Below are 15,411 nucleotides of genomic sequence, written 5' to 3'. Positions count from 1 at the left end.
GTGGTTGATTTAATTTGGTGGGCGCTGCACGCGAGCGTCCCATCTCCAAAAGAACATGACAGAAATGGTGTTAATGGAGTCTGAAACCACTTCCCTTGTTGCAGCTGTGCTTTGTAACACAAGCCGCACTTCAAGTTTTGCTCTGCCGAAGAACAACAACAAAAAAACTCCCATAAGACTGTATGAGGTTATATGAGAAGACACACTTGTGTTTGTAATTAAATAAAATCTGTTTGTATAATCTGTAATGTGATAATATAGTACTCCTTCATGAAAGTGAATTTAGTTAACAGCAATCCAAACTGTTGTGTAATGAGGCAGTTTGGTAGAGTGGGCCTTTGGTATGGTGGCATTTGATTCGCTGTGTGCTGAGAGAGGATGTAATAATGAAGTGGAGGCTGTAGCCAATCAGCAACGAGTCCTTTTCGTATGCTCTCAGGGGCCTGAGATAGAAGCTGCAGGGCCGGATGTCACAGTGTGCAGTGTTCAGATTTAAACTGTTTTTGATTTTTACTCTAAACATCCAGCTGGCACACAAGAGAGGGCAGTGTGAAAGTACACACACACACACACACACACACACACACATGCCGATACACACATAAACACGAGCAAACACACGTACGATCACACTTGCGTGGCTCATTCATGCTTGCAAACATGCAAGAGTCCAAAACATCCACTAAAGGAAAAAAACATGTACACACAGATGCCACCAGCTGGCAAACAGGAGCAGTGTCATATATTCTGGCTGCAGCATCATAGACTAGTGTACTGCAGTCTATCTAAAAAACACAAGCCGCCTTAGCCTGGTCACACATCTCCATGGTAACAGCCTGCTTGGCTGACCCATTGTATTTGATGGGCTCTCACAGTGCACAAAATCTCCCTCCAGCCCCTACTTTTCCCAGCACCCTGCCAGATTTCTGTTGATGCTTTACCAGCTGGGAAGTGCTGTATCATCTCCGCACACTTGGATACACACTCAGAAACATGCTGTGTGTGTCACGTACACAGCAGGTCTGCCCCGCAATGACTGAGGGAGAGTTGCTGAATGAATGAGTGATAGCGAGTGAGGGAATGGGTGAGTGAGTGAGAATGTGAGGAGAGATTGAACAGAGTGAACACGGGTACTTGTGTGTACAATTCAGAGCACGAATACATGTTTGTAAGCATATGCAGGTCTGCCGGTGCTTGTGTGCTTATTTCTTTTGTGTGTGCGTGTGTGCATGTGTAGGCACACAGCTGCTGGAGAGATTGTGGTTTCCGGTCCGCTGCAACGCAGCACTGTGACTCAGACTCTATCCTGATGCACACACTCACGCACACACATGACGCCACCGCTCATCGAACTCACTCTCTTTACACTCCTCTCAAGCCACTAGCCAAGCAATCAGAAACACGGTGCTAAATCGCTCTCGCTCTCGCTCTCTCTCTCTCTTTCTCTCTCCCTCTTTCCCCAGGGACAGTCATATAACACTCGTCGTCTCCTGGCATGCTTTCATTAAACCGCCGCCACTCCACACTGCACAGAAATCTGCCTGCACCCCCAGCCCCTTCGGCCTATAAATATTTGAGAGCTGCACGTGATTGCGCGCTCGCCCCATCGCGGCGAAATGAATATAGAGAGCATGGGGATGGTTTGGCTTGGGGAGAGAGCTGCCTCATCCCAGACTAGGTGAATGACTGGGTTCCGTTAACTGTGCTGCGTTTCTGCAGCAAAACGATTTGGGGCTCCGTAGTGCCTACAGGTTGAGGTAGCCACTCGCGGGAGGAGTCCTGCCGGCCGGGGGGCGCAGCCACCACGGGCGGGTGGGTCAGGTTCGCCACATAATCACGAATCACGATGGGTTGGGATACACGACGACGACGGATGGGTCTGGCTTCCTGAGAGCTACGGGGGCGGAGCAAGTTAGCCTGTGGCCAGCGTCGCCGCGGACATGGTAGTGCCTGCTCACTCAGAGCGCAGACCGTCCGGATGAAAGTGGACGTCCGGCCAGCCCGGTGAGCGGTGGCTGGACGAGACGGATCGTCCAGGACTGCTAGGCCACTAGGGACTGAAACAAGAATAGGAAGCAGATTGCCCTCACAGCTATCTGTGCCCGTGCGCGCCTGTGCACAGTGGGGGCGCTCGTCGGAAAGGGAACGGTATCTGAAAAAATCCGGCACACACATTTAAATTAACCACTTAATCTCCAGAGGTATTATGTAGTTCATATTATGGCATATTATTCCATAACCTCTGTGAATTATTCAGCAGCTGCATTAAAACTAATGTGAATGGGACACAATGTCAACAGGAATAAAAATCTACATCCACTAGCATGTTCTAGAGTGTAAGGGGTTAGGAAGCCAAACATTAAACATGTACAATCATTTACACTCATTTAGTGGGTTAATACACTGATCGGGTTGATATCTTGATTAGTGGAGGGATGCTGATTAGTAGATATGAAGGTTCATGATGGACTGTACTGTATATCTCTGTTTTTCAGTTGGTCTATGATGAAAGTGACAATGGAAACTGTTCCTATAGCAAGACACGCAATTAGACATCGGGCAGTGTGTGTGTGTGTGTGTGTGTGTGTGTGTGTGTGTGTGTGTGTGTGTGTATAAAGATATAAATATATATACACATACACACACAGACACACACACACACACATGTATATGTATATATATATATATTTTTTTTTTCAAATTATTATTATTATTTATTTATATATATATATATATATATATATATATATATATATATACATGTGTGTGTATAAATATATAAATATATAAATATATATATATATATATATATATATATATATATATATATATATATAAAGAGATTTGTAAAAATAAATGCAGCTTTACAAAAAAAAGCCTACGAAAAGACCTGTTAACATAGATTTATCACAACTCCTTGATAAGAAAGCAGTAGTTGTAGTGCCTGCCTATGGGATGCACTTCCCTAATTTCTCTGAAGGAAGTATTGCAGTCACAACACCAGACAGAAAATAAACTAATTAAAACACGGGTGCCGTTCTAGAAATACAACTAATGCAGTTTCTGGTAAGTTATTAATGCAACTGTTTCTGGCAAAATAACCAATAACATCAAAGCCATCATGGACACACTGCACCATTAGACTGCATCGCATGCGATAGTAGACTGGAAGGCTACAACCCTACCCACAGTGCCAGAGAAGCCCAGGGACTTCAGAGCCAGAGCAGCGGTGTGGATGGTAGGGCTCAGGGTATGCACAGGCTCGTGGGGGATACAGCTCCAATCCGGACGCCTGGCAGCGTGGGGCCTCCAGGGAAGAGAAGCTTGTAGTCGTGGCAACGGAGAGCAGCAGGCCATTGCTTGGCTGGAGGTGAACTGTCTCCATGAGAGAGCCGGTCCACACGCAGCGCTGCAGCTGGACAAAGTGACACCCTCACACTTGGAGCCGATACTCCCTAACCCTAACCCTAACACCCACCTGTGGGACTCTTTTTAGACCGCTTCTCTCTCTCTCTCTCTCTCTCTCTCGCTCTCGTACACATACACACGCGCGCGTGCACTAGTCTTGGTTCTAGGTACTGACACCCTGCCTCATACCAAAGCTAAACAGTATTGCAACCAAATCCTCAGAACAAAGACAAAGAGAGAGAAAGAAAAAGAAAACGTGAGAGAAGCAGAGATTGAGAGAGAGAGAGAGAAGGAGAGCGTGAAAGAGGCTTAAAGACACAGGGCCAGCATAACACCCTCTTCCAAACCAGGGCATGACATTGTTCAACAAACTCCTCTAAGCACAAACTGATGCTCTTTTCTCAGGGCCTGAGTAGGTCAAGAGGAAAAGCCCTTTATGGCCATCACTCTCGTACATCAGGCGCCTAGCAACGCACCGTTGCACTTGCCCTAGTCCACAGCCGTGCATCCGTGGGCATGGAAGTGCGGCCAAACGCCCCGTGGCTTTGAGGCCAGTCCGACAGGCTGACCTTTCCAGGTGCCTGCCTTTAAGGTGGAGTGTATCAGGGACAGACAGGCGGGACCACCGGCATTTCTGGGGAATCCCGGAGCCCCTTAACCCATAGCCCAGAACCCCGGCCTGCGACAGTCACCACGTCCGCAAGGGTCCGGGCTCCGACTCCAAATAAACATCCTTGACGTTCCTCTCTTCTCCTGCTGGCAGACAGGAAGTGATGCTGACACCAGTCTCCCGTCCACCACTGAGAGGCAGAGAACAGTGGAGGGAATACGGGAGGCAGAGGGAATACGGGAGGCAGAGCGACACTCACTGCAAAACCAGACATAATGACAACAGAAAGCATGACCGAAGGCCTATACGGAGCGTGTCCCGCAAGAGCAGGACACAAACATAAGAAGGCGACAGTCATGGTTCCTTCCCAGCACATGCCTTTGTATACATAATGCATTATAAATGTATTCATAAAGGTTTATAAGGTATTTAGTGCTCATATTCAGATGTTATACTGGCCCTGTACAACACTGTTCACTGCATGTTTTACTCTTTCATAAATGTTTGATGACACCAGTGTTATAGTGCTTTTCAACAAGTGTTATGTCCGTATATACTGCTCATAACTCAAATGAAACATTAGATTTATTGCCCCACCGTAGCACAAACGCAGCTCCATACTAAATACTGTTTGATGCTCCTTACTGTCCTCAAAATTGAAGTGGTAGCAGTAAAAGGAATGCAAGGAGAAACGTTTATAGTGCTTTTTAATGCAGACCAAATACATAAATAACATTTTGTAGAGAGATATTCCAGTGCTTTTCAATCTAATCCCTAACGAATATATTAGCGTGTTTCCAACACTAACCCTGTACTTATAGTGGAACATGGAAAACCTGCAGACTCAAAACATGCATATAACGCAGGCCTAAAAGTACTGGTTGTCAATAAACATTTTGGTGAAACATGTATTTTGGCAGAGAGCCTTCGTGAGTTCTCAGTCAAAGGTATTGCAAATTAAAGCTGTAAATCTGCTGATTTTGTTACTCCAGAGATGGAACTACTTTTCCAGAGGAAAGAATTTATGGTAATGCCTTACTGCTACTCTACTCCCGTTCAACTTGAACACTCCCATGATCGCTCATGGATACCACAAAACCCTAGGGAAAGATTATATAATCAGAATAGTTTTTAACTGGGTTGGTCCAGTGTTTGAAGCTTCACAGAATTACACAAGAACAGCTTCAGTAAGACTGTCCTCTGTGTCATCCTAAGACATTTGTTGTTATAATGTAAGTGTCATAGTTTTTAAATTGCATTATAGTCATGCATTTGCGATGTTTATTGGCAGAATACATTGACAAAAGGCTTCCAATGACTTCCAAGTGTGTTTCAAGTCAAAAGGTTTTCCATTCTTTTCTAAGTAAAACTCTCATAGACCTAAGAACCTTTTTATTTAAAATCATTTATGTTTTAATTAATCCTACAGTTGGTTTTAAGATATAAATCCTCTACTGATTTATTTGTTTCTTGAATAGGTTTATAAACGAGACTGAGACTATTATGTCTCATCTTAATGCTCTTGGCCAATGTTTTCCATTTTACTTTTCCATATCCAGACGGATTTATTTGATCTAACCCTAAGCACTAAAACGGTGTTGGATGTCGTTCCCCCGACAGCTGGTAAAAGGTACATCCGATATCATGGGATCTTCAAGCTTGGCCATTATCAATACCTCTCTATCCACTAGTTCCTGTTCATTTTAACAGGAACCAGGTGGTCAAACACCTTCTTAAAATACCTAACCAGGATGCTACCATTCTCAGCAACTACCAATCTATTTCTAATTTGCCTTTTTTTTCAAGGATTTAGAAAAGGTGATCTACTCTCAACCTTTATCATTTATAAATAACAATAATATTTTATCCTTTTCAGTCAGGGTCTAGGACAAGGCTGACTCTGTCCTTTGGAAAGTGACAAATAATTTGTCGCTTTCTACTGACAGGAAATTGCCCCATCGTTATGCTACTGGATCTCAGGTCTACGTTTGTTATCGTTGAACTCTTTTTGACTGATTTGGCTTACTAAATCACTTACACTGGATGGGCATACAGGAAGTGGCCCTTGTGTGGTTTAATTCATAGCTTAAGCACAGGACATTTTCAGTAAATAATGGCAACTCTATTTCTTGCTCCTCAGCCCCCATGACATGTGGTGTTCAGCAAGAGTCCATTTTAGGCCCCCATCCTTTCGTCACTATATACGTTACCTCTAGAGCATGATGTTACTTTGCTGCTACGCTACTGACATTCAGCTCTACCTTCCTATGATACCTAATGATAATCGTTCCACAGTGTCTCTTGACGGTTGCCTGGAGAACATTAAATGATGATTGGCTGCTAGTTTCTTTCAATTAAATGCAAGGCAAGTCAGAGTTGATTGTATTAGATCCTCCTTGTCTTATCAATTGCATCCCCATTGATCTTCGATACTTGTCTTCCTGTATGAAGATGGTAGTGGAACATCTTGGTGTGTTCTTTGTGATCTCAGATTTCATCGACAAATCAATTCTGTAGTGAAAATATATTTATTTTTTCCAGCGAACTACTGCAAAACTTAAGCTTTCATTCCTTTTCTGATCTGGAGAAAGTCATTCATGCATTTCTTCACCAATAGATTACTTACAGTACCGAATGCTGCTGCCAGGTACCTCACTAGCACTAAGAAAAGAGATCATGTTACACCAGTTCCAGATTCACTCCACTAGCTGCCAGTTCAGTTTTGGTTTCAGTTAAAGTGCTTTTGTTTGTTTTTAAAGGACTTAATAGATCAGTTCCCTGTTATATTGCTAATTCCTGAGGTGTTCTTCACAGAACTTGTTGCTCTTCCCAGGGAACATTTGAAGCTTAGACATGTCCACACCCTGAGATTGCAGAACACCTTACCTTTTTCTTTTTGCAAAGCCTCTTGCTCTGCTTTTAAATCAGCACTTAATATCTACTTGTGTAAACTCGCTTTTGGCTAGATTATGAGAGAATAGTAATGTTAGATATAATCTTTGTGTTTGCTACACATGATTGTATTTGTCTCCTTTATTTTATTTCCTTATTTCAAATTGTGCATAGCACTTTTGGCAACATACATTGTTTAAATGTGTGAAATAACTACATTTTACTTACTTATAAAGTACAAGGATATATTGAAATGACTGTCCATGGTTATCGACCTATTCTCTATAAATGTGATAAAAATGCCTTTAAGAATTCCTTAAAGTACTATTTGGACTATTAAACCTCTTTCATTATATGGAAACATATAATGAACATATTATGTATGTATGAATATGTATTGACCAATCTGAAGGCTCATGTCAAGCATTACAATTGAAGGCATTACATTTATCTTATAACCCTTTAAAAAGGCACTTAAAATGCATTAAACCAGGAAGTGTTTCTACATGTTCTACTTTCCTGCTTATTTAGCACAGATAGGAACTTACACAGCAATAACCACAGTAATCAACAAGCTGTCAAGTCCACGGGTGCAACCACTGCCTCTGCTGAATTATCTCCAGAGGTTTGTTTCTGGAGTCACCCCTCTTCCATGCTGAGAAAATCAATGCTCTCCGATACCAGAGAACCAAAACTGACTGAAAACACACACACACACAAAATCGGATTTCCTGGTGCTCTAGCTGTGTGGGCACAGTCAGCCCATGGCCGATGTTGTCAGACGGCTTGGCGGTTTTGTGATTCCCCAGCTGGATATTAAAAGACTGTGTTTTTAACCACACCAGGGTATTTGTGGTTCAAGTACACCTTCAATATGACTAGAGGCAAATTGGGTTTCTCACCCTGTCTGTGCGTGTGTCTGTGTGAAAGTACCGCAGCGAGGAAGGAGGTAGCCTCATGTTTACGTAACTGCTCCTTCCCCAGGAACAACATGCGTGTCGCAGATAAGAAAGCAAAAGCGGCTGCGCACAAGTACGTGATTGTTCTGCATGCGTGTCTGGGAGGATCACTGACGCACTGGCGACTCAACTTCAAGAACTACCGGCTGAAACTTCAACACCAAAGCAGATGTCATTGATCTGGAACCTGCGTATTTTCTTTTATTCAGAACCTGTGGGGGAAAAAAAATGCAATTCATGCCATTTTATGTTCAGACACGGACAATTCAGTGGTGAGAGAGCTGGTTCTCCGACGCATGATGCATAATCCTGCCCTGCCGATGTCACAGTTCAAAAAACACACCACATCAGTGCCTCCGATGACAATAAATCACCTATCCTTATATCATTTTTCAGGTAGTTTTCAGAATTTCTCTGTCATACAGCTTGTTCTTGTTGTTCCAGTATGCTCATATGTTATTATGTACAGTACAGAAAAGCAAGGCCAAGGAGAGTGGAGCTCCTCTATGTTGGCAGACTACTGCTGGACCCTGAGGAATTCTCCTGAGGCCAAATATAGGCAGAAATACACAGTACATTTTAGAGGCAAGCTGCACATATTTTAAGATTTTGTAAGATATTGTAAGAGCAGCCTTATTTATGAATAAGTAATATATAAAAAACAGGTTCGCATTCAGCATAAAAAGTCCTATAATGTTCATCTATTTTAGTCTGGGAAGCAAAAACTGTTGGTAAGTAAAAGGTTTGTCACCCATTGTAATTAGTAACGGTATATAAACAATAAAAAACAGACAGAATGGAGCATTATGCCCTCTTGGGAATGTGTTGTTTAACTGTGAGATGGGGTGACATGTTGATTCATCTGTAATTGTCTCCAAAGAATCAGATATCACACCATTATCTCTAACCATTATAGCATGGCTCATGGGATTTCAAATTCCCTAACTGTTCCCACACCCTGTAGACAGATAATGTGTATGTGAATCTGATTCACTCATATTGCATATGTGAACTTCATAAACAGAGACATTCTGTCTTTTCCCTCTCATACACAGTATTTGAAGCAAATTTAGATACTGTTCCATCTGCCTGAGGCAGCAGTTAGTGAAGACAATCCAGGGCAAAGCAATGCATTAAATACTGCATTAACTCGTGTGTGTGTATCTGTGTGTGTGTGTGTGTGTGTGTGTGTGTGGGTGTGGGGGTGTGGTGTGTGTGTGGGGGGGGGGGGGGGGGGGGCTGTGTGAGAGTGAGATGGACAGAGAAAAACACAGTATGGGAAAATGGAACCAGAGTTATTAAACGTGAGGTTTTTCAAAGCTCTTCCCTCTCGTCACACAGCTAGACTAAAGATGAATTAGCATACAATTGGGATAGAACAGGAAAGCTCCACACCCTGTGCAAACCACCACTCTGCTCCAGACCTCATTACCCTGGGGACAAACCGTGTATGAAACGAGACTTGGGCCAATTAATAAAGCTAGAAAGAGACTGAAGTGAGATGTCATTACAACGTTTAACCAGTGGTGTTGGGAAATCGATCTGTAACAGCCACTGCTGCTTGTGTCTGTGGTTCAGCTAGCATGCTGCAGTAACCTCCACGGGGACAGCTATTCAGAACGGCCAGTGATGCCAGTCCTCCTCAGCGCACCCCCTAAAGGACAAGAACGTTGCCCAAGTTGCTGCATTCTTAGGCTTCGTTAAGAGGACCGCTTGCTTCATATGAAGCTAAGCACCACACAGCCCTCCACTCGGGACTGGCGTTACGTGTTGAGCTGTTGCTTGTAAGTGAGTGATGAGTAAGACAAAATGTCATTTTTTGGTGGTTGCCTTCGCTGTCCATGGTGCTGAAATTCTGCGCAGGTATTCCTGGCTCACAGCAGAGGAGGAGCGTGGCCTGCTGGAGCATAACCACTGAAAGCCACTGATGGTGTTTAACGAAGTCACGGGACAGCCTCATGTGACCCGCGACTACAATGTCAAGCAGTATCCGGACCACAATTAGCATTGATTTGTTTTGGAGAATGGCATGTTGGCAGCACAGCACACTCAAATTTAAATACCCTACAGCTTCAAATGGGGAGGGAAAAATACAGAATCCAATCTATAGCTGTCATTTACCAGGAGAGTTTGTTCTATATGGTATTCAACAATCCTAAAAACTGAGAGGAGGATGGACTAATTCAACAGTTTAATGCTTTTCTTATATAGCTCGGCCCAGCAATTTGATCCATCAGCGCTTTAAGAGATGAATGCTGGTTGCCGACTTTACTGAAACTGTAATCCATTATTAAACATCCAGAGAGATACTTTCATATTGTTTTACTTCATTTTGTTCTGTCATTTATAGGTACTGCACTATTATCCTGACTTTAATATCCTAAACAGTTTTTGCTATTCATTCTCATTATTCTCATTATTCTTATTAAAAGTTTAACTGACTGCTTTTGGATAAGTGTCAAATAAGCTTTGATAAAATAAGCTGGCACTGTTTTAAATAAACTATTTAAATCACAGTCCCAGATGTCTACAGCTTTGGAGAGCTAGTATTGGGAGACACCACGCTAGGAGGTACAAAACAAGTACAAAAGGACATGGGCAGGGCTCTTTAAATGCCACATAACCTCATTTCCAAAGTGGGCGAGGAAGCAGTGCCAGGGACCACGGCAGAGGCTCCTGGCCATGCCCAGAACGAGTGGCCAAACACTGGCCCACCTGGAGGGGGCCAGGCCTCCAATGGTTTATATTCTTTACACTGATTTTACTCAAATATGGTGATACCTTGAAATGAAACCGGTGAAGGATGGTGCAAGAGCCCCTCCTTCTCTCTCTGTGCTGGACCAGAGTCAAGAGTATGACCTGTGAGCCCCATTCAATCTCTCTCACCCCTGATTTCAATTCTCAAGTGACCCTGGCACATAAAAATTGTTTTGATTAAACAAATGCACTTGCCCTAACACAACACTGCATGCACACACACATACTCTCTCTCTCTCTCTCTCTCTCCCTCTCTCTCTCTCTCTCTCTCTTTTTCTCTCTCTCTCTCTCTCTCCCTCTCTCTCTCTCTCTCTCCCTCTCTCTCTTTTTTTTTCTCTCTCTCTCTCTCTCTCTCCCTCTCTCTCTCTCTCTCTCCCTCTCTCTCTCTTTTTTTTTCTCTCTCTCTCTCTCTCTCTCTCTCTCTCCCTCTCTCTCTCTCTCTCTCTCTTTTTCTCACTTTCTCTCTCTCTCCCTCTCTCTCTCTCTCTCTCCCTCTCTCTCTCTCTTTTTTTCTCTCTCTCTCTCTCTCCCTCTCTCTCTCCCTCTCTCTCTCTCTCTCTCTTTTTCTCACTTTCTCTCTCTCTCTCCCTCTCTCTCTCTCTCTCTCTCCCTCTCTCTCTTTTTTTCTCTCTCTCTCTCTCTCCCTCTCTCTCCCTCTCTCTCTCTTTTTCTCGCTTTCTCTCTCTCCCTGTGGTACAATAACAAAGGAATCGTGGCCAATCTCATTACAGTCCAGATGACACTACCATGCCCTTGTCCACGTCCAATATGCTTAGGAAGGGTGGCAGCTCGTCTCACATGCACAGTGCTGCCGCTCCCTATTCCAACTCAGTCTCCCACCCCTCCACCCTCCCCTCACCCCATGCCCACACCTCGCACCATTTATTGCCACAGTAACATCGATTCTCAATCCCATTACCCAGCTAGTCATAGTAACAGATTGCCACTGACTCCTGCCTGCTGTTGGGCATGTACATCACATCGCCGGACGAGGCTCACATGGAGAGACAGAGCCAGAGACACTCCGGCTCTTGATCTAGCTCATCTTTCGTCTCTTTCTCCCAGCCCGATGCAGCGTGCACGCTGCATCATGGGTGGCCAACCTCCTGAACCACGTCGCGTCCCGTTACCTGCGTCTGCGAGCTTGCGGGAGACTAGGGAAGCCCGCCTCTGGCCTTTCCAGCCCCTGCTCGGCAAAAGCGAGTGCAGCTGTGCAGTCTAATGAGGCAGAGGGAAGAGGCACAGCTGGCCCATGCGCTTGTGCATGTGACGTCTCAGAGGTGCCAGAAGCTCAGCGCTTCACAGCCAGGCTGGATTCTCTGCTAATGAGGCACCCAGTCTCTTCAGTCCACTCACACACACCCTAACCCTAACCCGAACCATAACCTCAGCATTCAACATTTTTTTGCAATTTCAGATTTAATAAATGACTATAACAGAGGATATATTAAAGATCATGAGGACTCACACCACACCACAGATCTGGAGTGTTATAATACATATGTATCTGAAACAGACCCATGCAATATTGCATATATTTAGATTCTACTGTACATTTACACTTATGGACTGAGTACAACTTGTGCAACTGAGGGTTAAGGGTCTTGCTCAGGGGCCAACAGTGGTAACTTGGCAGTGGTGGGGCTTAAACCAGCAACCTTCTGATTACAAGTCATGTACCTTAACCACTGTGCTACCACTACAAAACAGCCACAATGGCGCACGTTTTAAATGCTAAAATAAATGCTTATATTCTTGAATTCCAAAAGTGGCATGTGCCTGGTACTTCTGTCCAGGATCTGGATCGACACCTTTGGCACAAACTGACACCAGCACTGTGTGTTCCTACATCACCTCTGATATGGAGGGACAGATCTGGTGTTACTGGGATTCCTACTAATGGCATACTACTGACATGCCCCATACGTAAGCCAGATCTCTCATACTGCCTATAGGGTACCTCAGTGCACCCTGACCATGCCTTAGAGACCTGCTTATACACGGCCACAACCACGACCCATGCACGCCCAACACGAGGAGACTCCGCTAACGCGTATCCCAGCCAGGGCATGTGGCAAGGACTTGCTCATCCTCTCCTGAGCCTCAAGGGCGCCACTAGCTTGTGACCTCTCTAGGAAGCGAACACCATTGCTAACGTGTCAAGCGCGTGGACGCGTTATGCAACATGGCCACCGTGGGAAGATACACAGACACAACCACTGACGGGAACAGAGGCGTCTGACTGAAGGAAGTTTACGTGCAATTCTGCCTTTCTAAAAATGCTATTAGAACGTTGCGCAGGATACCAGTGAGACCGCAAACACTGCATACAAAACACAAATACACACACACACACACACACACACACACACACACACACGGGTTTTTTACCAGAATAAAAAAATGGAAATGATATAATGGATTAGAACACTCTATGGATATATCTTACAGTTTTGTAAGCTATTTTGCGCTACAAACCAGAGAATTCTACTTAAACTGTTACAGTGTTTCACTTTTTCCTGTTTCATTCTTTCAGTGTCTTGGCACGTCGCTCCGGCAGCTAAACACTGCAATAATATTTCGGATGACACTAACCTGAGTCAAAATGTGAGCTGAAGGCAAAACTAGGATTGAGAAAAGCTGAAGACATGACCACGACGAATACCGACGATGTCATCCTCCTCGTAAGGCTTTAGCTGTACTGCAGTATTTTGCAGATATTAGCTACAAATAAATACCGTCGTAATAAAGCAAAGCAGCCGCGGTGTGGTCAAATGCAACATATTACATTACTCCTTGGCGCTGAGCTCTTCGCGGCATTCTGCATTTTAGCGGTTGCGTCGCATTAAGACGCCAGTGTTGGAAAAACATTTCCGTCCGCTTTTGTTTCTGCATTCAGAGCCGCAGTCATTCGCTTGATTGACATACACTGTGAGCAGCGACGTTTCCCACGTATGCCACTCGGCCATTATCACGTTGGAGGAGCGGTTCTCTCCACGGGCGCCTTGTCGCCGCGATGCCGTCGCCGAACCGCTTGCCTTCTCGTCCCTGCACCAAGGCTCTGGCGATCATCCAGTGAAAATGTCCCTGCGAAACTTAAATCGCGCCCAGCGGGGACATGCAATCTCAGCTTCGGCACGGCTCTTCTACCCGAGCCTCGGTCAATTAATAGCGCGTCTTGCGGAGTGTCTAATAAACTGGACGGGTTGCAGGATTTTGGAAAGGTTGTGAAGAGCGCCATCTCTCAGCAGATCTATGAACTGTACAGTTCTTCATCATCCTAGGAGGTTTTCCGTCATTATCACATTACGGTCATCGTTTTTGTTTCTTTGTTTGATTGACTTATTATTATTATTATTTATTTGGGATTTTATCGTTATTTTTCCCGTCAGCAACGTTTAAACCATATGCCAAATTTTGACCTTCAAGTAGGTCAAAATTTAGTATATAGCGAAAAGTAAACCTGTATCGATCACCCCAATGGGGGCGCTGTGACGAGTATGTGCATTTTTCGTCCATAGCTCCTAAAATGTACGAAATCGAATCAAAGAAACTTGTCACGGGGACCACTAGGTGCCGCCCACTTAGACCTAGTTTTTCTCAGTTTAAAATGTTTTCTTTCAAAAAATCTACATATTAAATCTTGACATTTAATTATTATATCCCATAAACGTTTCATAGTTTTGGCTCCATCAAACCAGACATCCAGATACACGTCCTGAGCCTACATCCCCCCAGGGGCAGTTTAAAAAAAGTTAAGTCATGTTCAGCTTGGCTGACTGTCCAATGTGAACAGTGTTGTGAAGTACTGTAGATACCAATGTGAACAGTGTTAAGTACTGTATATACAAATGTGAACAATGTTGTGAAGTACTGTATATACAAATGTGAACAGTGTTGTGAAGTACTGTATATACCAATGTGAACAGTGTTAAGTACTGTATATACAAATGTGAACAGTGTTGTGAAGTACTGTACACACAAATGTGAACAGTGTTAAGTACTGTATATACCATTATGAACAGTGTTGTGAAGTACTGTAGATACCAATGTGAGTCAGCACATTTGATTTGGACTTTCATCAGTACGGGGCAGTATGACATAGAGATGTCAATTCCAAAACAACGAAAACTTGAGAACTCACCTGCCTTGCCTGACACCCAACATTTAGGTCAGGATTTTTCTCAGCTTCATTGATTTCTACAGCAACATATTAAGGGAACTCCTAAGGATCTGATCACGTCACAGACCTAGCTTCTAACTCACTCATTTTTACAGGTTTAATAGCCAGAAAATTTGAGCTATCAGCATATAAGGGTAGAGATAATGACACTAGTTCACTGTACAAGGACACACTATGATTGCTCTATGTTACAGTCACCCTGATCCTAAGTCTGAAAACAAGATCACTGCTGACTAGATACCACCTCTGTCAACACACCAGTGACACTGCATTGATAATCTGTATGAGCATGTGAGGTAACCACAGCACATGCACACACACACACACACACGCACGCACGCACGCACGCACACACGCACGCACGCACACGCACGCACACACACACACGCACACCCACACGCACGCACGCACACACACACACGCACACACACACACCACACACACACACACGCACACACACACACACACACTCACACACACACACACACACGCACACACACACACACACACACTCACACACACACACACACACACAGTGAACCGTTGGGGGAAAAGCTGGAATCACTGATTCACTTACACAGTCTTCTTGTACACAAAGATAA

At 44.1% G+C, this 15,411-nt stretch overlaps 1 protein-coding gene across 2 annotated transcripts in view; it reads right to left on the bottom strand.

Annotated features, from left to right (window-relative positions):
- Positions 1–13,808, bottom strand: part of aatka (apoptosis-associated tyrosine kinase a) — a 32,059-nt gene extending 18,251 nt beyond the window's left edge. The window contains exon 1 of one of the 2 annotated variants that reach the window (XM_027010816.2): positions 13,222–13,808. In XM_027010816.2, coding sequence (XP_026866617.2) covers positions 13,222–13,303 — 82 coding nt within the window. In that variant the 5' untranslated portion in view covers positions 13,304–13,808. Of the gene's footprint in view, positions 1–3,189; positions 3,405–13,221 lie in introns of those variants that run through there. The other variant, XM_027010815.2, reaches the window with a different exon arrangement.
- Positions 13,809–15,411: the final 1,603 nt, after the last annotated feature.

Source organism: Electrophorus electricus, chromosome 1, assembly GCF_013358815.1.
Source record: "Electrophorus electricus isolate fEleEle1 chromosome 1, fEleEle1.pri, whole genome shotgun sequence".
Classification (NCBI taxonomy): Eukaryota; Metazoa; Chordata; class Actinopteri; order Gymnotiformes; family Gymnotidae; genus Electrophorus; species Electrophorus electricus.
The sequence above is the reverse complement of the archived record's forward strand: the minus strand, read 5'-3'. Positions and strand labels throughout refer to the sequence as shown.